The sequence below is a fragment of the Saccopteryx bilineata genome, chromosome 7 (assembly GCF_036850765.1).
Source record: "Saccopteryx bilineata isolate mSacBil1 chromosome 7, mSacBil1_pri_phased_curated, whole genome shotgun sequence".
In the NCBI taxonomy this organism is placed as follows: domain Eukaryota; kingdom Metazoa; phylum Chordata; class Mammalia; order Chiroptera; family Emballonuridae; genus Saccopteryx; species Saccopteryx bilineata.
Genome location: NC_089496.1, coordinates 38,485,613 through 38,511,470, shown reverse-complemented (window position 1 = coordinate 38,511,470; position 25,858 = coordinate 38,485,613). Strand labels below are relative to the sequence as shown.

Here is a 25,858-nt window from a genome sequence, read left to right as displayed (position 1 = left end):
TCCTGGTATATACGACCAGGGAAAGAAGTCCTACAGGGGCACTTCAGAGACAGTGTTGATCAAGACGATGTAATTCTCATGATACGTTCATTTTAAAGACGGTAAATAATACAAAACACTGTTGGTGCCCAGAATATAATTGTGTCCTTTGAGAACACAAGAAATGTTTGATGATGATCATGACCATATTGATGATCAGTTTTGAAAACAACAATAAAATGCCTTCATTTTTTAGCATAGATCATCTGGTTTTCATTTCTTTTGGAGGTGAAAACGCCCTCCTTCCGGCCTACCTGAACAGGTACGTCGTTTCCTACTTTTTTTTTTTTTTTCTCAGCACATCAAGTGATTTCACTTCTGAAGCAGGAAAAGAATATCAAGATAGATGCTTCTAGAAAACACAGTGTCAAACTCGGCAGAGTGGTTATATCAAGCTCGGAATGAATCACTTTTAAGACAGAAACCTTTGGCTTCTTTGTTTAGTGACTATTAGACATTTAATAGTTTCATTGAGTCCAACTGAGAGTAAACTTTCAAAAGGTAACTAGAAAAGCTTAAATAAATTGCCCTAAACATAAATGCTGGGATAAAGAAATAAGTATAAAGTGCTGATTGAAGAGATATTGTCTCACAGACTTTCCACATGATTATTCTATTTTACTTCCATACAGATGTGTAAAGAATCCCAGTACGGTATATCCACACTGCTTCATGAATGACCTTCAGAAATAAAAACAATACTGAGTTCTTTGGGGAGACCAGCCTCATAGTTTCTGAAATCTCTGTGTGAGATGCCCTGTTGTCAAATCCACCATACTGTCATTGAGAGGTGAGTGAGAGTTTTGAAAAAGTGTTATAGTCAAAACTGAAGGTAAGATGTCAGTACCTAGGATTGGTAATGAAAATGTGATTGGTAGTAGTTTTTTCATATATATATCTGTTTTCTCCAGATGATGATTTCTATTTGGTGTGAATGTGTTAAAATATTCTTCCCAATTAATAAGCAATGATTGAAAAGCTTCTAGTACTACTTGAGGTCACTGACTTATTATCTAATAAAGCTGTTTTTCAATTTAATATACAACTTAGGTTGTACTGAATGATTGAGAAAATTAATTTTCTTTTATTTTTGTACCTATAATCAAATCTTATTAAATTGAACTCTTAGCATTGTTTACTAATAGATTTCTGAAAACATAGTATTTTCATTCCTCATGTGTGAGTTACTAGGAAATTGTGAGAACGCCTATGTGATTATCCTTCAAAGCAGGGGTCCCCAAACTACGGCCTGCTGGCCACATGCGGCCCCCTGAGGCCATTTATCCGGCCCCCGCCACACTTCTGGAAGGGCACCTCTTTCATTGGTGTCAGTGAGAGAAGCATAGTTCCCAATGAAATATTGGTCAGTTTGTTGATTTAAATTTACTTGTTCTTTATTTTAAATATTGTATTTGTTACCGTTTTGTTTTTTTACTTTAAAGTAAGATATGTGCAGTGTGTTAGGAATTTGTTCATAGTTTTTTTTTATAGTCTGGCCCTCTAACGGTCTGAGGGACAGTGAACTGGCCCCCTGTGTAAAAAGTTTGGGGATCCCTGCTTCAAAGTCTGAATCAGAAAGATATATCATTGATAAAACTTAGGGATGAATTCTTCTAACAGCCTCTTACTGAACAACTGAGCAATAAAAATTAAATATGTAAGTCAAGAAAACGATTTCAAGTGAAACTACCCTTTCAAAAAGTGCTGGCTTGGCCTGACCTGTGGTGGCGCAGTGGGATAAGGCGTCGACCTGGAACACTGAGGTTGCCGGTTCGAAACCCTGGGCTTGCCTGGTCAAGGCACATATGGGAGTTGATGCTTCCTGCTCCTCCCCTTTCTCTCCCTCTCTCTCTCTCTTTCTCTCTCCCCTCTCTCTAAAAATCAATAAATAAAATATTTAAAATTGTTTAAAAAAAAAAGTGCTGGCTATTTCAAAAGACATGTTGACATTCTCCAAAAGCCTCCATTCTGTCCCCAGAGGCTACACCATACCTTGTAAGGGCATAATCAAAAAGCACTGCCTCTGTTCTTCCAACTACATTCAGCTGTGATTAATCCTTTCCATAGTTTATCTGCCTCTCCATGTATCCGAAAGACTCTCAGTGCAACCAGCTGCCACAGTATCACACAGAAGGATGTGTACTTAAAACTCATTAATGTGTTACGTTTTAAATGTCAATTACCATAGAGATGCCCTAGTGATCTGGCTCTATCAGTGTGACAGCTCTATATAAGAATACAACAAAACTATTGTAGGAAATATCAGTAAATTAGTATGCTTGCACTATACTGTCTAATTTTCTTATTTAACATCTAAAAATATTTGGGAGGATGGAGAACAATAGTAGAGATTTTTAATTATCAATTTATTTTTAAATAGTCGCAATTATGTTTCCAGTTAATGATATAACTTTTTGTTTCAAGGAGGAGAGCCTTTTTAAAAAGCCTGTAGCTCCATTATTTCGTTTTCTTTAAGTAAACTTTAAGGAATTACAGCAAAACAGCAAAAGCTAGCATATATGACCGGCATGAATTTCCCTGAAAATATCATTAAAATTTTTTACAAAAATAGTCATTACTATTGTGAATCGTGATTGACCTTACTCTTATTCAATGGAAGTAATTTTTTACCTAATACTGAGTTACATTCCATTTCATATTTCCTATTTCAAAGAGTGTCTCAAATTTCTAAGATGTTAAACCACGTACTGAGCCATTTTTGTATATGTAATAAAAGTCTTTAAAATTAAAATGGTAATCCTAAAAAAACCAAATGCATGAAAAATATGGTCTGACTATATAACAAAAGGGAGTTGTATAATTCTACTTGAGTGAAATCTTTCATCTTTGATTTACAGGTTAGAGTCCTCTTTAACTAAAACCATATTGTTCCTTATCTTTCATATCATGGCCTTCCCTAAAACCTTGTTTTAATTAAGGTTTCTTTCAGATTTCTGAATAAAAGCATGACAATCTTCACTTATGGCTTTAATATATCCTTTGAGTTAGGAAAATCTATAAAAAGAAACATCAACTCTTTGAAAAGCATTGTCAGATATTAAATACTGCGAGGTATTCTATACCAATGTCTTTCTGTGTTTGAGTTATACATTGGAACAGAATTTTGGATGGTAGGGGATAACCTACTTATATTTAGTAAGTTACTTTTAATCTCAGAAATAAATGTTCATTATTTTTAGCCTTTGACACTAAGGCAGCATGTGTAAAGTTTAAGTGTGTAGTTGTTTTTTTGTTTTTTTCACATAAAGGCACAACTTCAAGGTTAACTCAATTCAAGGTGACTTCAAATAGGCAATGCCTTCATCAACACCTTTCAAAGATCTAAAAATTTAGTGCTGTTGCTCAAGCCATATTCTCCTCAATGATTTCACAGCTGTAAGAACACATTAGACCAACCAACTGTGTTAACCTGGAAAGTTAAAAAAAAAAAAAAAAGGAAATACTCAAAGCTCCTGAGAACTTGGGAGAGATTGTGGATAATCTTTAGCTTTTCTATAGGAAGGAAGGAAGAAAGGAATTGATGGAGGGTAGAAAGAGAAAAGAGACAGAATAAGTTGATAGATTTGGAACAAATTAAGACCATGTTTGAAAAGTTTTCAAAGACACTGGAAGTCGTCCATGGACCATATGGTCAGAGCTACTGTCATCAGAGCAGGGGACGTGAGGAGGGAAGATCTCATCCTCAAATACAGTTGCAAGTCTCCGGTGTATATGAGAACACAGAGGTGTTAGGGAAATCAGGGTACTTAAAGAAAAAGTGTGACATAAAATATTGCACCATTATATACAGTGTTTGAGGTTCCTTTGGCATTTGGATTTGAGATACAGTTGGTTTATTCCACTGAAAAAGCCTCAGCCCGACTCCTCCATCTTGAACTCCTAACGAGCAAGAATTGAACCATGTGTTAAAACAAAGGCCAAAAAACAAACAAAACCAAACAAAACAAAATCCCTGCGATCTGTCGGGAATTGCTATCCGTTCATAGCTGAAAGCAAATCCTGTAAACAAGTTGAGACTGTTTGACAAAAAATTACCCAATAAAAAAACTGATCAGAATGTCAGGAATGAGTATTTCTTAGGTTTTGCCCAAACTCTCACTGGCTGCCATCACATTTGTAATTAACAGTATCTAATGCTGTATTGGATGTTTCTAGTTCATACTTTGGGCTCGGGAGGGAAGTCAACCAGCATATTAAATGCACGCTGGAAGCAGTTTCTTCCAATCGTGGTTTACTGTAACTTTAGAATCACAGCGGTTACATTTAAGGAATCTTTAATATCCTTTCAAGTCCATCCAAAGAACAAGTGAAGCTGCTGTTCAGAATTTTGTGCCCAGTGTTTATGTTCCATCGAATCTGTGCCACCCAAGCAGCAGACAAGACATGTCTGAGGGTGCTGGGGTGGGGGCATACACAATGATGTCACACACAGGAAATCTGGGGGGGAGGAGGGATTGGCACTTCACAAGACTGGCTCCTCTTCCATAGGCTCACCAGCGATTCTGTAAAAATAAACAGGCAATCAGAATAAGGCATAAGAGTACACAATGACATTGTAGATTTTCATGCATAATCAAAGCTGATTTTTCAGCTCTCTCTAATGTTTATTTGTGTTATTCAGTTATCCATAAATAGAGTTTCTTTCCTAGGAAGTATAAACAAATGTCAAGTGGAAAAACATTTTAGATCCAAGCAATCATTGGAAATGTTCCTGTTTATATTAAAACATGTCAGAATATTTTATAACTCGAGATTCCAAAAAGTACATGTTTTGTGTCTAGTACAGTCCAATAATTTATTGAAAAAATTAACAACGATATTTTATTTTAGGAGCAATTGCAGTGATTTCCTATGGAACCAGTTTGTTAACTAGAGCAAAGGACCTAGCTAGCTTCTGGAGGAAACTCACCAGGGCTCTGGTTTTCACTTCTGTTCTTTCAAAACTGGATTGGCTGCCTGCCGGAGGCATTTCAAATCAAATTCTGAATTTGATTAGCAAATCGCTGCTACAGATCCAACGTTTTTACAAGAAATGCTCTATGGTGGTGTATAAATAGTTTTTATTCGGCATCATCTGTGGGGTGTTCTGCTCGGGTAAAATCAAAACTAATTGCTTGACAATTTATACTTGAGATTTAACCTTAATTTAGTAACACTCTCAGGGTGTTTTAAGGCAAACTTTTAGAATGATTTTTTAATTTAGCCAAAAGGACAAATTGTAGCAGGAATCCGCATACATGAAGTGGCTGGATTGTGGAGGGAACAATACTAGAGTTTTAGATGCCCTGAGAATTGCATTTGAGTCTAAGCTCTGCAATTTGCTAGTGTTGCAACTGTTAATGATGTAACTGCAGTTCTGGGAAGCTGTGGTTTCAGGTTTAAGACCATGAGAAAAAAGATGGTTGTTAGTGCAGGTTAAAAAATAAAGGGGTTAAAACTGACTTGTATACAACAAACACTATGAGACATTAGTTACTTAATACATACTTCCAATCTGTCCCTTCAGCATCTACCATAAGCATAAACTTGTGTTTACTAGCATACAGATACAGTTATGATGATGCCATCGTAAGGAAACACCGTACATACATGGATGATGGTTTTGTCTGTGTGGTAGAATGATAGGTAGGTGGTTTTCGTTTTCTTTTTCATATTGTCTATCTACTTGCCAGTATTCTATAATGAATTCCTTTCATACTAGAAAAAACACTGTTTAAAACACAGCTGTTTATGAAGACAAATGAACTATTTAGCCAGGTTATTTTATAGATTTGTAAGGAAAACCCCCCCAGAATTTCTATGCATTAATAAAGTAGCTGCCATTTTAACTTAGCATTTTAATAACAAATTTTGAATACTGAAGGAAAGATTTTTAACTATAGAGTGGTAATGAGTAGATTTTACTGCATCCAATAAGGAATGAGAAATATTAGGTATTCATATTTAATATTACCAAAAAATAGTTCCAAATGTGTCCATGTAAAACACTAATAATAATAATAATTATTATTATTATTATTGGATGTTATAGCCTTCTGTGAGTTTATAGATAAGAAAGTTATAAGAAAGTGCTTTATAAGATAAAAGCTATTTAAATAATTAATACGCTATTAAAATCCTCCCGAACCAAAATTATCAATATTCTGAAAAGAACAATTTTAAACTAAGGAAAACATTTAAGTAACTAAATTAATTTATATGTAAACATGCAAACTTATTTACATCTGAGAATATATGGATAATACAGGTATAGAATCCTCAACTAGGTATTCTAATGGAGACTGAATCTTCCAGATTCCTTTCCCCTCCAGCATTATTTAGATGTAATTGACATATAACATTGTGGATGTTTAACGTGTGCAATGCAATGTGATCATTTTTTTGAGTGAGTTGAGAGAACGAGGAAGGGGGAGAGATAGAGAGAAAGAGAAACATCAATTTCTTGTTCTGCTTATTTATGCATTTATTGGTTGATACTTGTATGTGTCCTAAGTGGGGATCAAACCCACAATCTTGGCCTATTGCGACCTCTAGCCAACTGACCTATCTGCCCAAGGCTCCTTCTTCTATTTCTTCCTATTATTATTATTATCATCATCAAGTATTGAATTGTATGAGTTCCATGTATATTGTAGATATTAATTCCTTATCAGATATAGGGTTTGCAAATATTTTATTTCATAAGTTGCATTTTTATTTTGCTGATGTGTCTTTTTCTATATAGTGTTTTTTATCTTATATAATCACATTTGTTTATTTTTATTGCTTTTCTGTTGTCATATCTAAAATCTACTGGCCCTGGTCCATTCGCTTAGTGGTAGAGCATCAGCCCAGTGGGTGGAAGTCCTGGGTTCAATTCTCAGTCAGGGCATACAGAAGAAGGGATCATCTGCTTCTCCACCCTTCCTCCCTTTTCCTTCTGGCAGCCATGACTTGAATGAGCAAGTTGGCCCTGGATGATAAGGATGGCTCCATGGCCTTGCCTCAGGTGCTAAAATAGCTTGGTTGCTGAGCAACAGAGCAGTGGCTCCAGATGGGCAGAACATCAGCCCCATACAGGAGTTGCTAAGTTGGACCTTGGTCAAGGCACATGCAGGAGTCTGTCTCTCCACATCCCTGCCTCTCACTTGATAAAAAATAAAACAAAATAAAATAAAATAAAAATAAAAACTACTGCAAAGACCAAAGTCAAAGAGCATTTTTCCTATGATTTCTTTTGAGAGTTTCATGCTTTTATGACTCACATTTAAGTTCTTAATCCATTTTGAGCTATTTTTTTTGTGACTGGTATAAAATAGAGAGGGTCTGATTTCATTCTTTTATATGTGAATATACAGTTTTTTCAAAACGATTTATTGAAGAGGGTTTTAATTTCTCCACTGAGTATTCCTGTCTCCCTTTTCAAGTACCACTTGACCATGTGTGAGGGTTTATTGCTGGGCTTTCAATTCTGTTCCATTGTTCTATGTGTGTGTTTTGTATGCCAGTGCCATATTGTTTTGATTAATTTAGCTTTGTAATGTATTTTCAACTCAGAATGCCTTTAAGAAAGCTCTTCAGGGTTTTCTGTAGTTCTATATGAACTTTAGGATTTTTTTTTCTATTTCTATGATAAATGCCATTGGAAATTTGATAAGAAGTGAATTGAATCTATAGATGATTTTGTGTAGTATAAATGTTTCAACAATATAAACTCTTCTAAATTATGAACATGAAATATATTTTCATTTATTTGTGTATATTCTTTTTTTAATTCATTTTAATTTATTGTGTTTACATAGACTCAAGTGTCCCACCGAATATATCTCCTCCCCACACCTCCGTGTTCCCCTTGATACTCCTTTACTTCTTCCCCCAATGCCTCCCCCCCTTCCCTCCAGGATTTGCTGTCCTGCTCTCTATAATGCTGTGTTATGTATTTATAATTTCACTAATCTCTTTCCCTTCTCTGATCCCACCTTCTCATTCTCTTTCCCTCTGACCGCTTTCCCTCTGGTCCCTTTGGTCCCACCTCTACCTCTATTCTGTTCCTCAGTTCACATCGTTCATTATATTTCTCAAATGAGTGAGGTCATATGGTATTTTTCTCTCTCTGCCTGGCTTATTTCACTTAGCATAACAGTCTCCAGGTCCATCCATGTTGTTGCAAAAGATTTCCTTCTTTTTCATGTCTGCATAGTATTCCATTGTGTATATATACCACAGCTTTTTAATCCACTCGTCCCCTGATGGACACTTGGGCTGTTTCCAGATCTTGGCTATTGTAAACAATGCTGCAATAAATGTGAGGTGCATTTCTTCTTTTGAATCAGTGGTTTGGTATTCTTAGGATATATTCCTAGAAGTGAGATAGCTGGTCAAAAGTCAGTTCCATTGTTAATTTTTTGAGGAATCTCCATACTGTTTTCCACAGTGGCTGCACCAGTCTGCATTCCCACCAGCAGTGCAGGAGGGTTCCCCTTTCTCCACATCCTACTATGTGTTGTTCTGTTAATGAGCGCCATTCTGACAGGTGTGAGGTGGTATCTAAATGTGGTTTTAATTTGCATTTCTCTAATGATTAGAGATGTTGAGCATTTTTCATCTGTCTATTGGCCATCTGTATGTCCTCTTTGGAGAAGTGTCTATTCATTTCTTTTGCCCATTTTTTGATTGAATTGTTTACCTTCCTGGTGTTGAGTTTTACAAGTTCTTTATAAATTTTGGTTATTAACCCCTTATCAGACGTATTGTTGAATATGTTCTCCCATTGTGTGGTTTGCCTTTTTATTTTGTTCATGTTGTCTTTAGCTGTTCAAAAGCTTTTTAGTTTGATATAGTCCCATTTGTTCATCCTGTCCTTTATTTCACTTGCCCGTGGAGATAAATCAGCAAATATATTGCTGCGAGAGATGTCGGAGAGCTTACTGCCTATGTTTTCTTCCAAGATGATTATGGTTTCACGACTTACATTTAAATCTTTTATCCATTTTGAGTTTATTTTTGTGTATGGTATAAGTTGGTGGTCTAGTTTCATTTTTTTTGCAAGTACCTGTCCAGTTTTCCCAACACCATTTGTTAAAGAGACTGTCTTTACTCCATTGTACGCTCTTACTTCCTTTGTCAAATATCAGTTGTCTGTATAGGTTTATTTCTGGGTTCTCTGGTCTGTTCCATTGACCTATATGCCTGTTCTTATGCCAGTACCAGGCTGTTTTGAGTACAATGGCCTTGTAGTAAAACTTGATATCAGGAAGTGTGATACCACCTACTTTATTCTTTTTTTTCTCAAGATTGCTGAGGCAATACGTGTTCTTTTTTGGTTCCATATAAATTTTTGGAATATTTGTTCTATATCTTCGCAGTATGACATTGGTATTTTAATAGGAATTGCATTTAATTTATAGATTGCTTTGGGTAATATAGACCTTTAATGATGTTTATTCTTCCTATCCATGAACACGTTAAATGCTTCCACTTGTTTGTATCTTCCTTGATTTTTTTTTAATCAATGTTTTACAATTTTCCAAGTACAAGTCTTTAACCTCCTTGGTTAAATTTACTCCTAGGTATTGTACTTTGTTGCAATAGTGAAGGGGATTGTTTTCTTAATTTCTCTTTCAGACAGTTCATTGTTGGTGTATAAAAATGCTACTGATTTCTGAATATTGATTTTATATCCTGCCACCTTGCTGAATTGATTTATCAGGTCCAGTAGTTTTTTGAGACTTTAGGGTTTTCTATGTACAGTATCATGTTATCAGCAAATAATGATAATTTTACTTCTCTTTTTCCAATTAGGATGCCTTTTATTTCTTCTTGTTTGATTGCTAGAGTTAGGACTTCCAGAACTATTTGAATAAGAGTGGTGAAATGGAACCGCTGCCTTGTTCCTGATCTCAAGGGGATTTCTTTTAATTTTTGCCCATTGATTATGATGTTGGCTGTGGGTTTGTCATAGATGGCCTTTATCATGTTGAGGTATGTTTATTTGTGTGTTCTATTTTTAGTTTTTTTAGGAACTTTCTTCCATAATGGTTGGACTACTTTACATTCCCACCAACAGTGGATGAGGGTTCCTTTTTCTCCACAACCTCTCCAACATTTGCTATTACCTGTCTTGTTAATAATAGCTAATCTAACAGGTGTGAGGTGGTATTTCATTGCAGTTTTGATTTGCATTTCTCTAATAACTAATGAAGATGAGCATCTTTTCATATATCTGTTGGCCATTTGTATTTCTACCTGGAAGAAGTGTCTGTTCATGTCCTCTTCCCATTTTTTTATTGGATTGTTTGTTTGTTGTTGAGTTTTATGAGTTCTTTGTATGTTTTGGATATTAGGCCCTTATCTGAGCTGTTGTTTGAAAATATCATTTCCCATTTGGTTGGCTGTCTGTTTATTTTGTTAATTGATGTTAATTTTGTCTTAAATTTTTGAAATACTTCACCAGTGAAACCATTTGGGATGGGACTTTTCTTTGTTGGAAGGTTTTTGATTACTGATTCAATTTCCTTAGTAGTACTTGGGCTGTTCAGATTTTCTGTTTCTTCATTTAGACTTGCTAAATTGTATTCTTCTAGGAATTTATCCATTACTTGTAGGTTGTCCAATTTGTTGGCATATAATTATTCATAGTAGTCTCTTAATGATAGTTTGTATCTGTGTGCTATCAGTTGCAATGTCTCCTCTTTCATTTATAATATTATTTATTTGTCTTTAAGGTTAGTAAAGTTAGTATATTTGAGTTTTTTTTAAATATAAGCATTTATTACTGTAAATTTATCCCTTAGCAATGCTTTTGTGGCATCTCATAAGTTTTGTTATGTTGTGATTCCATTTTCCATTTGTTTTATGATAACTCTTTTACAAATTTCTTTTCTCATTTCATCCTTGATCCATTAGTTGTTCAGTTGTAAATTCAGGAAATCAAACAGCTGTTATTTAGTTTCAACATACTTGTGAAATTTCCAGTTTTTCTCCTGTTATTGATTTTCTAGTTTCATACCACTGTGGTCAGAAAAGATAGTTGGCATTATTTCAAACTTTTAAAATTCGATAAGAATTGTTTTGTAATCTAACATATGACCTATTCTGGAAACTATTCCATATGGAACATGGAAAGAAATGTACATATTTTCCTTTTGTGGATGGAATGTTCTGTATATGTCTGTTAGGTACACGTGATCTTAAGTACAGATTAAGTCCAATGTTTCCTTATTGTTTCTGTCTGGATGATCTATTCATTGTGAAAAGTAGGGTGTAGAATCCCCCTTCTATTTTTGTATTGTTATTACTCCCTTCAAATCTGTTATTATGTGTATAATATATTTAGGTGTCTCATCTTGAGTGCATATTAATTTTCAATTGTATCTGCTTGACAAGTTGACCTCTTTCTCACTGTATGACCTTCTTTGTGTCTTGTTAAAGTTTTAGACTTAAAGTCTATTTTCTTTCTGATATCAGTAAGCTACCCCTACTCTATTTTGGTTTCCACTTACATGGAATATCTTTTTCTATTCCTTCACTTTGAGGCTATGTGTATTGTTGAAAATAAAGTGAGTCTTTAGTAGGCAGTATATATAGTTGGGTCGTTTTCTTTTTAATTCATGTAGCCACTCTATTACTTTTGATTGGTATATCTAATTCATTTAAATATAAAATATTGAATAATTATCAATAGTTAAAGACTTATTATGGCCACCTTTTTAATTGTTTTCTATCTGTTTTGTAGTTCTTATCTTCCTCTGTTGATATCTTCCTTTTGAACAGATGATTCTCTACAGTGGTATACTTTGATTAACTTCTCTTCGTATTGTGTGTATCTATAGGTTTTTGTTTTGTTTTATAGTTTCCCTCCCTGAGGCTTACTTGAAATATCTTATAGATCTAACAAGCTATTATAAACTGATAACTTAACTTTGCACAAAACTCCACCCTTTTTTCCTTCCTACATTTTATGTTTGTGATATCGCAATTTATATTATTTTGTGTATACATTAACGAATTACAGCTATTTTTATACATTTGTCCTTTAACTTTTATACATACTAGAGTTATGTGATTAACACATCATTATATGACAGTATTGGAGTATTCTGAATCCGCCTGCATAGTTACCTTTACCAGTGTGTTGTATATTTTCATATGTTTCCATGTTATTAATTATCATCCTTTCCTTTCAGCTTAAAGAACTTGTAGCATTTCTTAAAAGGCAAGCTTTACGGTGATGAACAATCTCAGCTTTTGTTTGGGAAAATCTTAATATCACCTTCATTTCTGAAGGACAACTTTGCTGGATTAAGTTCTGTGCTTGGAAGTTTTTATTCTTCAACACCTTGCCTATATCATCCCACACTTTCCTGGCCTGCAAGATTTCTTCTGTGAAATTCATTGATTGCTTAATAAAGTTTCCCTTGTATGAGATAATATTTTTCTCTTGCTACTTTTAAAATCCTCTCTTTGATTTCAGACAGTTTTATTATAATGTGTTTTGGAGAAGGATCATTTTGGATTGATATTTTGGGCTGACTTAATAGCTTCATGAACTTGGGTATCTAAATCTCTCCTCAGGTTTGGGAAGTTCTCAGCCATTATTACTTTAACTAAGCTTAATGCCCCTTTTTTACTCCTTCTGGGACTCCAATAATTCATAAATTGTTTGTCTCAATGGTATTCCAAAAGTCCAACAAGCTTCCTTCATTGTTTTTCATTATCTTTCATTTTGATCCTCTGGATAATTTCCAATGATTTGACTTTGAGTTCACTGATTCGGCTTGGTTCAGACTGATGTGGAGCTCTGCGCTGAATTCTTTAGTTATTGTATTCTTCGGCTCCAAACATTTATTTGGTTCTTTTTAATGTCTCCTATCTCTTTGTTGTACTTCTCGTTTTGTTCTTCCGGATTTTTAATTAAATTGTTCATCTGCATTCTCTTATAACTCTCTGAGCATCTTTACAACAATTATTTCTAATATTTTTTTCTGGCAATTTATGTATCTTGGGAGGTGTCTTGTTTCCTCGATTCTTCAAGATCCCTGTGGCTCTGGCTCTGGGGCAGATAGGCATCTACAGTGCAACCCCATGCCTGTCAAAAATGGCAGCTCTTCTGTTGAAACATGGGACTTGCAGATACAATATAGAGCTTCTGTCAACTGCTGATCTTTCCTCCTATCCTACCTTCAGAATCATTTTATAGTAATGTTTAAAAATAAATGTCCAGCCTGACTAAGTGGTGGTGCAGGGGATAGAGCATTGGACTGGGATGTAGAGGATCCAGGTTTGAAAACCCGAGGTTGCCGGCTTGAGCACGGACTCATTGGGCTTGAGTGTGGGATCACCAGCTTGAGCGTAGGATCATAGACATGACCCCATGTTCACTGGCTTGAGTGCAAAGGTCTCTGGCTTGAAGCCCAAGGTCGCTGGCTTGAGCAAGGGGTCACTCACTCTGCTGTAGCCCCCCCTCCCCACCCTGGTCAAGGCACATATGAGAAAGCAATCAATGAACAACTAAGGAGCCATAATGAAGAACTGATGCTTCTCATCTCTCTCCCTTCCTGTCTGCCTGTCTCTGTCCCTCCCTCTGACTCTCTCTCTGTCTCTGTTGAAAAAAAGACATTAGTCCATTTACTACTCCCTACCTTCTACTGAGTCAAATACACACACACATTGCTTGCCAATTCTCTCCATTGTTTGAAGCACAGAAATAGTGTTAGTAGCAGAACGAGTTGGAAAAAATCCTGAATTTCAAGGTAGATGCTCTGTGTTTAAGACCCAGTTCTGCACTTTCTAAAATTTAATTTTGAGCAAGTGACCATCTCTAGATCATCAATTTTCTTTTTAAAGTTGAAATAATAATCCCTGGCCTGCCCTTAGAGTTGTGAGATTCAAATGAGTTAATTTAAGAGAACACGCTTTATAAACTGAAAGCATTAAACAGTTAGTTACAGAATAACTGTAATATTTATATCTGCTATTGTGTATTTATGTTTTTCTAGTCTGCAGCCACCAAGGGCTACATGGCATCTCCATTGTGCACATTCAACACATTTTAACTATTCATCCTCCCAACACTGGACCTCCAGTTTGGCTCCTCCTACCTTCCCATCATTAATAAAGCTGTAGTGAACTTGTCAGTACATGTACTCTAATCATCCTCGTTGAGAATGTCTTCAGTACACATTCCCAGAAGCAGGATAACTACATCATGTGTTTTACGTATACTAACTGGTCATAAATTGCTTTTCCCTATTGCTCTCATAGTTTACTTAACCATAGCCATCCATGAGGGTTTGCTCCAAAGCTCCACATCTCCACAAATGCAGGTACTCCTCTGTTTACTGATTATTCATTGGTTCACAGAATAATTACTGAGTATATAATATGCATCCTGGCTTTGTCATAGGCACCAGAATTCCAGGGGAGACATGAATAGTATAACGGGGGGACCTGATCTAACTTGAGGAGTGATGGCCAGTGAACAGTCTCCAAGAATAAAAAGAAATATTTGATCTGAGATCTGAGGTATAAGTGGACGAGAATGGAAAAACCACTATAAGACTGGTGGGAGGATAAGGAAGACAAGATAAGTATTCCAAACAGAGGAAAGGGTTTGTGCCAAGAAGGCCTGATGTGAACATGAATATGGCTCTTTGGAGAAAACGTGAAACCACAACGAGATACGATTGAATACTTACTAGAAAGGCTTAATTATAAAGACTGATTACACAGAGTGTAGGTGAGGATATGAAGCAACTGGAACTGTCATTCGTTGGTGATAGGAATGAAAAACAGCATAGCCCTCTGGAAAGACTTTGGAAGTTTCTTACCAAGTAAAACATATGGCCCCCTTACAACTTGGCAATTCCACTTCTAGTCATGTATCAGAGGAATTGAGTGCTTGTGTTCACAAAATAAAGACTTGACCAAAAATTTCATAGAGACATAGGTTCCTCCAAAGATTAAAAATATAATTACCATGTAATTCAGCAATTCCACTTCTGGGTAGATGTCCAAATGAACTGAAAGCAGGATCTTGAAGGGATAATTGCATGCTCCCTCATTGAAGTATTCAGCCATGGGAAAGATGGAAGTCTTGTCATATGCTACAACACGGATGAACCTTGTGGAGATTATGCTAAGTAAAGCAAGCTAAGTCACAAAAAAAGGCAAATAGTGCATGATTCTACCTATAAGAGGTAGCTAAGGTAGGCAAGTGCTTAGACACAGAAAATAGAATGGTGGTTGCCAAGAGCTGGGGCAGGGGGGAAAGGAAAGCTATTGTTTAACAGGTATAGAATTTTCCGTTTTACAGGACAACAAAGTTCTAGAGATATACTGCACAGCAATGGACATGTAATAGTAGTTACTGTACACTCAAAAATGGTTCAGATGGTAAATGTTATGGGCTTTTTTTCACAATAAAAAATCATAGCATTTATTCACGATACCCCCCAATGGCAGAGGAACTGAATAGACATTTTTCCAAAGAAGATGTAGAGATGGCCAACAGGTACATTAAAACATGCTCAACATCACTAATCATTGGGGATGTTCAAATCAAAATCACGATGAGATACCACCTCACACCTGGTAGAAGGGTTATTATATATTAAAAAGACAGAAAATAACAAATGCTGGCAAGGATGAAGAGAAAAGGGAACCCCCGTGTACTGTTGGTGGCAGTGTGAATTTGCACAGTGACTATGAAAACCAGTGTGGAGGTTCCTCAAAAAATTAAAAATAGAACTACCACAGGATCCAGCAGTTCCACCCCTGAGCATTTACCTGAAGAAAGCAAAAACACTAATTCAAAAAGATATCTGCACCCCAATGTTCACTGCAGCATTATTTACAATAGTTAAGACATGGGAGTAAGCAAAGTGCTCATCAATAAATGGATATAGAAAATGTGGTGCACACACACATATAGAATAATATATCAATATCTTTATTATATGCAGCTTAAGTGTCTGTCGCCGATAGCTTATTGGTTGCTTGCGTAACTGTACTAGCCAATGGGGTGACGTTGCCACGGCATTCAAATAGTCCCACCTTCTGGCATGCCACCTCACAAACTGAGGTTAAAGATTGGAGCAATTATTATGCTGTTAAGAAATCTTAACACCAGAAGGGGTCTTTGCAATGGTACAAGACTAGAGGTTCTCCAATTGAAAAATAATGTCATAATAGCTAAGTCTTTAACTGGCTTCTCTAAAGGTGAAATACATGTCATTCCAAGAATTGATTTGGCTCCATCTCAAACAGGGTTGCCATTTCAATTGAGACGTAGACAATTTCCTGTAAAACTTGCCTTTGCTATGACCATCAATAAGTGTCAGGGCCAAACGCTTAAGTGTGTTGGCATTTTTTTACCTGAGCCTGCATTTGGACACGGTCAACTTTATGTTGCCTGTTCAAGAGTTTGTGAAAGAATGGACGTATAGTTAAAAATAATTGGTGGTCCTCTGCAAGGCAAGCTTAAAAATGATGGAAAGATCTACACAAGAAATGTTGTGTACAAAGAGATCTTTGACATGTGAATTAACATTTTATTATTTAAATCACCTTTATTTATTGAGCTAGCGGTGGCTCTTAAGAAATGTACCGCCAGTGGTTTCCTTCATTGCACTCTACTTTAAGCAATTAAGCAAGTAGAACGGAGAAACCCCGTGGGGCACTAAGCAAAGGGTCGTCCTCGCTGCCTGCCCTAGGTAATTCAGTTTGAATTAGCAGACACCTTTGCACAAATCATTTTAAAATCTTTTTTTTTTCTGTATTTTTCTGAAGCCGGAAACGGGGAGAGACAGTCAGACAGACTCCTGCATGCGCCCGACTGGGATCCACCTGGCACGCCCACCAGGGGGAGACGCTCTGCCCACCAGGGGGCAATGCTCTGCCCCTCCGGGGCATCGCTCTGTTGCGACCAGAGCCACTCTAGCGCCTGGGGCAGAGGCCGAGGAGCCATCCCCAGTGCCCGGGCCATCTTTGCTCCAGTGGAGCCTCGGCTGCGGGAGGGGAAGAGAAAGACAGAGAGGAAGGAGAGGGGGAGGGGTGGAGAAGCAGATGGGCACTTCTCCTGTGTGCCCTGGCCAGGAATCGAACCCGGGACTTCTGCACGCCAGGCCGACGCTCTACCACTGAGTCAACTGGCCAGGGCTTTGCACAAATCATTTTAATTACAATTTATAATATCTAGAACAGCGGTCATTTCGTATGACCGCCAGGCTTTCTAGTATATAATAATATATATTATTCAGCCCCCGAAAGAAGGAGATGTTGCCATTTACAACATGGATGGAACCTGGGGGCATTATGTTAAGTGAAGTAAATCAGACAAAAAACAAAACACAAACAAACAAACTAAAAACACACAAATATTGCATGATGTCACATGGGGAAGCTAACACACACACACACACACACACACACACTAAACACCTAACCTTAAAAGAGACAGTGAACAAATTGGTGGTTGCCAGAGGTGGGAAAAACGGGGTGAAGGAGGTCCCAAAGGTAGACTTTCAGTTATAAAATCAGTAAGTCCTGGGAATTTGTACAGCATGGTGACTACAGTTAGGAATACTGTGTTGTATATTTGGAAACTGCTATGAGAGTAAATCTTAAAAGTTCTCATCAAAAGAGAACAATCTGTACTTATGTGTGGTGATGAATGTTAACGAGATTTATTTGATGATCATTTCACAGTATACACAACTATTGGATTCTTATGTTGTACACCTGAAAGTAATCTAATGTTATATGCCAATTATATCTCAGTTAAAAAAAGCAGAAATAAATGAATAGCCCCAAATGGGAAACCGGTCAAATGCCCATCCACAGATGCATGAACAAGGAAATTAGGGTTTATTTATACACTGGAATAATGTACCATAATAATAATAGTGAACAAGCTATTGATTGGATGGATCTCAAAAACATTATGCTTGTGAAGCAAAAGCCAGAAAAAAAGCAATATATGTTATATGCCCTGGCATCAGCTAATCCACAGCGTTAAATCTAAGTATGAAATGGCACTTCTGGAGGGAGTCGCATTGATGAATAAGAGACACAAATAAACTTTCTGGGTGATGACCATGTTCTTGATCCTGTTCTGGGTGATGTATGTATGACTGTGGAATAGGTAAAAATATTTTGATTTGTGTATGTCAGGCGTCCCCAAACTACGGCCTGCGGGCTGCATGCGGCCCCGAGGCCATTTATCTGCACCCCCCCACACACTTCCTTAAGAGGCACCTCTTTCACTGGTGGTCAGTGAGAGGAGCACTGTATGTGGCGGCCCTCCAATGGTCTGAGGGACAGTGAACTGGTCCCCTGCGTTAAACGTTTGGGGACCCCTGGTGTATGTTATTGTATGTAAAGTATATCTCAGTTTAAAAGAATGAAACAAGGTCATTGTTGGAACGCAGATCACAATGATGTGAAGAAAGATGGCAGAGATAAGGCACAAAATGGATGATCATGCCAGGTGCACAGGTCCCGTTAAGCATGATGGTCTTCGTGCTGATGGAATGGAAAGGCACTGAAGGATTTCTAGCAGAAGCATGGCAAGCTGTACTCCCTAGTTGTTCTTTGTACCATTTTGAAGAGCTCCCTGGCTGCTGTGTAGAAAACGCATTAGAAAAGCGGCCAAGTGGATATGGGAGTTAGTAAGGAAACTACTGTGAGTTTTCATGAAAGATGAAGATACTTTGGACTGAGTGCTGGCAGTAGCGTAAAAAGAGAGAGCGAAAGATGGTTTGCTCCAGCTATGGTCTCTCTCTTGGATGGCTTCCTTCTCCTTTACCAGGTAAAATCCAACATGTTTTTCCACCCGGCCTCAGTTGTTCCAGTCCTGTGATTTGCTCTCCAGTTCTTGGACTATATGTGAGGTCTTCTTCTTTTATCCTGGAGCTCCATCTATTCTATCGCATGACTTGTCACTCATGATCGTAGGTTGTTCATGTCTGATCCTGCGGTAGAAAGAACAACCCCCAAAGATATCGACATCCTCATTCTTGGCAGCTATGACTATGTTGCCTTGTGAGGCAGAACTGACTTTTTAGACGTGAGTAAGGTGAAGGACCTTGAGATGGAGAATTAGCCTAAATTATCCCGGTGGATCTAATCTAATCATAAGACTCTTTAAAAGGAGAGAATCTTTCCGGCCTTTTAAGCCAGCTTTCCTAGCTTATTTTTCTTTAGTCTGAGAGAGATGTGATGACTGGAGAAAAGTCAGAGAGATACAAAGTTGTTTGCTTTGAAGATGGAGGAAGGTGCTTATAAGCCAAGGAACTCAGGCTGCCTCTCGAGAAGCTAGAGAAGTCTAGGCAACTGATTCTCCCTTACAGCTTCCAGGAAGGAGTCAGCCCGCCCAACCTTTTGATTTCGGCCCAAGAGACCTGTGTCAGCTTTCTGACAGACCCTTTTTTGGGGGCGTCATTTTAAGGCATTATGTTTGTAATAACTTTTTAAGATAGCAATCGAAACTCATACAATCCTCAAGTATGGAAATATTTTGAGGATTGCAAGGAAGCTTTGTGACCCTGGCTCCCAACATTTGTCTCACACGTAGAAAATGATCGGGAGGTGTTAAAAGAATGCATAAACCAGATATGCTCCATCCTCACTCTGGAAGCTGAAGAATAATCCTGTAACTTGCCGCTTCTCTCCTGTATTTTTCTCCCCCAACAAAAATAATTCCTTTTTCTATTCTGACAGACACTGTGCACCCACCTCCCTTCCTTTGTTGTGTTTCCTCAGTCAATCCCTGTTTGTGCTACGAGAACTGTGGATTCTGGTTAGTGAACACATTTGAAAATGAACATTGTTAATTAGTACTATGAGAGACAATTAATTTTAAAATGCACGTTTTGAAAACTCGTAAGAATATAGGAACTCCTATTCCGACAGAAAACATAATAAATAAAGACAAGAAGAGCCCAGGTATCGTTACAAAAATGTTATGTCACCATTTTAACAATGTTTTGCCTTCCATCTTTGGATTCATTCATTCATTCGTTCGTTTGTTCGTTATTTATTATCTAAGATGTATTTGCCATTGTGGAAGTTCTTAAGTCAGCTAACCACAGATTAGTTAACTGAAACAATTTATTGCTTAGTGACACTGGGGAACAATTTTCATTTTCTGTTGCATGAGGTTTTAGAACTGTTTCTATATATTTCTGCATCACTGATTCCAAATCTGAAATGTTTTTTGGAGCATGCTCTAGTTTTTATGCAATTTTAATTTCTTTTTGTTACAGTTAATGGCATGCATTGGTTTTTAAATTGGAGTTAAAGGGCAACGACTCTTGGATTGAACATAACCACAAGGCAATTAATGTTTTACAAACATCACTTTTACATAATTATAGTTGGTTTTAAATGTAAAAAATTATTATCTGATAAAAACACCCTCTTATTTTGTTTTAAGATTGAATCGTGGCTTCTTTGAGTAGGCGTAATTGTAAGAATAGTCCTGACACCTTCTGTTATATATGTGGCTGTTACACACTTCAACGTCAAAGGCGCAATATTTCATCATTTGTGACATGTGCATATATTGCCTATTTTCAAGTTCCCCTTGGCAATCAAGACAAGAATTGGGCTCCTCATATTATGTGTCATAATTGTGAGGAAATGCTTCATGACTGGACAAAAGGAAAACACAAAGGAATGCCTTTTGGTATTTTCATGTTTTGGCGTGAACCTAAGGACCACAGCAGTGACTGTTATTTCTGTATGATCCATACAAAGGGCATCGGCAAGAAAAAACGGCATTAGATCGCATATCCTAATATTCCTTCAGCAATACGACCTATCCCACACTCTGACACACTCCCAGTTCCAGTTTTCAATGGTTTTATTCCTTCTGAGGATGAAGAAAGTGAATATGGTGATCAAGTGTATTTTGATAAGATGCATGAGGAAATGGTTGTAGAATCTGAAGGGTCTTCTTCTGATGCCAAGCAGTCATTAACCCCTCAGCAGTTTAGCCAACCTGAATTGAATGACTTAGTAAGAATGACATGAAAATTGTCCTCGACTTTCTGAAGTATGAGGAGCATAACTGGATCATTTGTGTGGATCTTAAAATGGTAAATTTCCTGCTAGGACAACAGAGAGGTTTCACGAAGTATCCTTGCTTTCTGTGTTTGTGGGACAGCCGAGCTTGGGAGAAACACTGGGCACAAAAGGAGTGGCTGAAATGTGAAGCTCTGGAAGTAGGGATGCAAAATATTGTGAATGAACCTGTAGTTAATTGAGGCAGGATCATTTTCCCCCCATTTCACATCCAACTTGGCTTTAATGAAGCAGTTTGTTCAAGCTTTGAATAGAGAAAGTGAATGCTTTCAACATCTTACTTCTGCTTTTCCTGCCTTGTCTTTCGAGAAGATAAAAGCAGGTGTATTCGATGGACCTCAAATTCATGACAAAGAATTTGCCAGGAAGATGAATAAGGAGGAGAAAGCAGCATGGCAGTCTTTTGTGGCAGTTACAAAGAACTTCCTTGGCAACAAAAAAACAGAAAACTATGAACTTCTGGTTCAAAGGATGCTGTTGGCTTTCCATGACACTGGATGTAACATGAGTGTTAAGATTCACTTCCTGAGCAGTCACCTTGATAAGTTTCCCGAAAATCTTGGAGCTCTTAGTGATGAGCAGACTACTGCTGGAGCATCAAACGAGATTGTCCTCAACAAGTACACAAACGCAAGAGCTACAAACGCAAATTTTTGCCTGAATAGAATTTAAATAAGTTTTGTACAAATTTTATGATTAAAAATAAGTATTTTAATATATTCTATTTCAAAACTGTAGACAAATTCTGATGCAATATCTTTTAGTATATTAGTGTATTTACTGTATTATATAAATTATTATATTTTCACAAAGATGATGCCCAAGAAGACATTCTACTTCATTATATTAAACTAAATGTTGAAAATTTTACAATAAGATAAAAACCTAAAATCTTGAATTGCAAAGAAACTGTAGCTTACAGAGAAAAACTAATGTCAGATTTGAGATCAGCATACTCGAATTTGGTAAGAACAAGTGTTTTTGTGGATGCAACAAAAATTTTATTCTCCAGTGTTATTTATCAAACTCTTGTTTTTAGTGACTATGCTACTGATTTAACCTATAAACAGTTAAACATATAGATGGCCAGGTACAGCCTCTATATTCTAATATTACAGATCACTGGATGATGACCAATGAATTAAAGGAGGGAAAAATAGAGCAAATTGAGGAAGAAGAAACATTTTAGAAAACAATAAAAATCCATTTTGACTGAGTCCTTACTATGTGTCATATGTTCTGTTAAGTTTTTAAGATGTATTTGTGTCATTTCATCATCAAAATCCTATGAGATTTTCCCTTTATTTTAAAGACAAAGAAAAGAAAGCCCAGAGAGATAAATAACTTGCTCCTGAACACACAATTATTAAGTCAGAGAGTATTACTATTATCTGGGCCAGCCGATTCTAGAGTCACACTCGGCTCTTCCTCTGTGGTTATAAGAAGATAGTTATGAAAGACAGATGCTGGGAAGCTCAAGTTATTGCATCTCCTTTTAGTTATGATTCAACCGGTGCTTCTCTTTCCAAACTAAAACACTTCTCCATAAAGAGTTCTGAATGGAATTCTGAAATACAGAATCGGGCACTGGTTTTAACCTCTACATACTAAGTCAGACTTCACACATTCCCGAAGACTACATGTTAGGCACTGAAAACAGAGATTAAAAAGATGGTCCCAGGAAGAAGAGGAAAAAAATGATAGTGGACAGACCGTCCTTCTTTTTACCAGGAGTTTCCAAATCTCAGCCCACCTTTCAACTAAGGATTTGTTGACACGGGTAAAAATGAAGAATAAAATTGATATTGGTATGTTTGCCTACTTAGATAAACAGGTGCTCAAAATAATGGTTATCATGGAGAAAAATGAGCAACATGCATAATTTGTGCAATATTTTAGTTTCTAGAAGCCTTCCTTGAAGACACATGCCTAAAGGATGGAAAACAAAGCTGATTTTCTAATTATATTAGACATGAATGTGTATTTTTTTTTAGATTTTTTTTATTTATTCATTTTTTTTTATAGAGAGGAGAGAGAGAGAGAAAGAGATTGGAGGGGGGAGGAACAGGAAGCATCAACTCCCATATGTGCCTTGACCAGGCAAGCCCAGGGTTTTGAACTGGCAACCTCAGCATTCCAGGTCGATGCTTTATCCACTGCACCACCACAAGTCAGGCCTGAACGTGGTGTATTTTTAATAGTGGCCTGTATTTCTATAGAGATCTTCAGAGACAGGAGAACGGGTTATCAATGTCCTTGGCACTGCAGATAGGCCAGTCAGAGCTAATGCAGATGATACTTGGGATTTTCCAGTTCACTGTTATTCTTTTTCATACTCATGAATAAAATAGTTACTCAAAAAACAAAATGGCCAGACTTAGAATCATATATTTTCTCATGCTTCCATATTCTAAAATGACTCAAAACCATCTCATTCATTTGAAAAGTTGCCTGAATTTGAAGATGCAACAATCAAATCCATAGCCAGATCGGATTGTATTAAGAAAATATAACATGATCTGCACTATAATCAGCAGGTCAAACTCACACTTGAAAACCTAACTTCCGGTTGTGTTCCCAGTAATGTAACAATCGATCATCCTAAAGTCTTAATTGATAGATCTTTTTCTTGAATTTGAGCAGATCCTGAACTGATAACCAAGAACAAAACTGAATACTGCGTTGACTTTTTTGAAGCACAAGCATTTGAAACACATATCCAACCAATACAAATGATAATCTTTGAAAGGCACTGTCTCCTGGCAAACAACAACAACAACAAAAGAACCCTAAGATCACAGTTCTCTTTTAAAAACAATACACTATATATAACCAGGCCTATCTACTTAATATTCTTTAAACATATAACTTGGCCCCACATAGTTGTTTTTAAATTTAAAAAAAAATTATTTTTTGCTGATCCACCAATCATTTCTTTTTGACTCAAGTCCTTTGCCTCCTGAAAATTAGGTTTTGAAAACCATATTTCCATCAATCACCCCCTAACTGAATCCCTATGTATCAATGTTTTCTAATAATTTATTCTTCCTGGTCCATTAATGAGGTATGAAAATGAAACGACTGTTTGTACTGTGTTGTCATCTCCACCCCCCACCCCCATCCAAGAAAAATGAACAAAAAATACTTACAATGGTTCTTAGCCAGGAGCATTTTATCCCTTATTCGCTAGTGGTAAATGAGTCAGATATGAGTTGGCCAGGAAAAGCGTTGCTTTACCCAAAATCTTAGCACAAAGTGAGTCATCTCACTCCAAACACCAGTATATCCTCCCAAACAACTGGCAAGAATAGCCTATAAAAAGAATCTTGCCTTTACCCTTTTCCATCCATTTAGCTCTCTGATTTTTCTAATTTTTCAATTTCCTGTCCACTTATAATATTGCATTCCTAACAAAGGCCCAAGAACAATCCCTCTTTTTTTAAAAAAATTTTTTTATTTTTATCTAATTCTGAGAGTCATCTTTCCTGTATTGAGTAGGGGGACGATTTTGATAGCATTCCCTTGAAAAGAATAAATGCTCTGTGGCTTTCAAGCTTTCTGAAACTCTGTCTGACTCTCCTTGATGAAATTCATACATGGTTCAATGGAAATGCAAAAGCCAGTTCTAGAATGATTTTCTTTTCCTCTGCTGAAAAAAAAAAAAAGCGAGTTCAAAGCCATAGAAAATATTTCAAGCAAAACCATTCTCCTTCCCACAAGAAAAATCAATCAAAATTGATGCAGTCTGTCTAAAACCGATAAACAAATACGAATGGAGGCCACAGACTTCAGCTCTGTTCCTCTCTATGTCAGAGTATTCCCACTCCCATTCTCCCTCTGCCATGAAATGAAGTTTGAACGTCCCTGTGAACTGAATCCAGGGTTCCATCCCCGTGGATTAGCAGGAGTCAGGCACACAGTTTACCTGCATAAACAAGCACGCGGACAGAGCTAACTCCTGCCAAAGTGCTGAGAGGTTTACATTACTTAGGGCTCATAACACAACTTCTTCTGCTTAATTATTCTAGGCTCCACAATTTAACGGGCAAAATTACTTACCATTCATTTCACCCCGGCTGGAATTTAGCTTTGTTTCTTTGTGAAGCAATTTGTTTGTTTGTTTCTTTGGAATTCCTTTGTGAAGGAATTCTCAGGAATAGCTCATCTTCTTTTATATCCAACACTAACAGATGCTAGTTTCCTCAGTTTTATAGCCCTCAACTGACAGAAACTAGCTGTATTCGGCCTTGGGAATAATTGCAACACCTTTGGCTTATGAACTTGGTTCAGGTCTTAGCTGGGGATGGCAGGAGGTTAGCTCATATTATCAAAGATATAAAGTAAGTTTTCCCTTATGTTCCCGGTGCCCATATGATGATGCTTCTAATACAATACTATACAACTCATTCCTCCCCTACTGGTACTCTGTTATTTAAGGAATTATGGTGAGAAAAAATAATTGCATAAAAGTGAAATCTCTTCTCCAACGTATCTCTTGCTCTTGACTCAAACAAGATGTTAAATCCATTACACTCTGAATACTCAGTAAAAGCAAGCAAATGAAAACTGTTCAGATTTGTGCATTCTTGGGAAACTTGCCAATCTATGTTCTAGTAGCAGGATCTGTGTAATTAATGGTGATGCTAGTTACAGAAGGAGTCCGGTTTCACTCTCAGAAGCAATTTTAAAGTGCAAGACCTCAGAGCTTCAGCAAAGACTCACCTGGTTCGTTTTT

At 36.9% G+C, this 25,858-nt stretch overlaps 1 protein-coding gene across 1 annotated transcript in view; it reads right to left on the bottom strand.

Moving 5' to 3' along the window:
* Positions 1-4,188: 4,188 nt before the first annotated feature.
* The window catches only part of HDAC9 (histone deacetylase 9), a 967,189-nt gene continuing 945,519 nt past the window's right edge, over positions 4,189-25,858 (bottom strand). Inside the window, exon 27 of the mRNA XM_066238685.1 lies at positions 4,189-4,562. Coding sequence (XP_066094782.1) covers positions 4,523-4,562 — 40 coding nt within the window. The 3' untranslated portion in view covers positions 4,189-4,522. The remainder of the gene's footprint in view (positions 4,563-25,858) is intronic.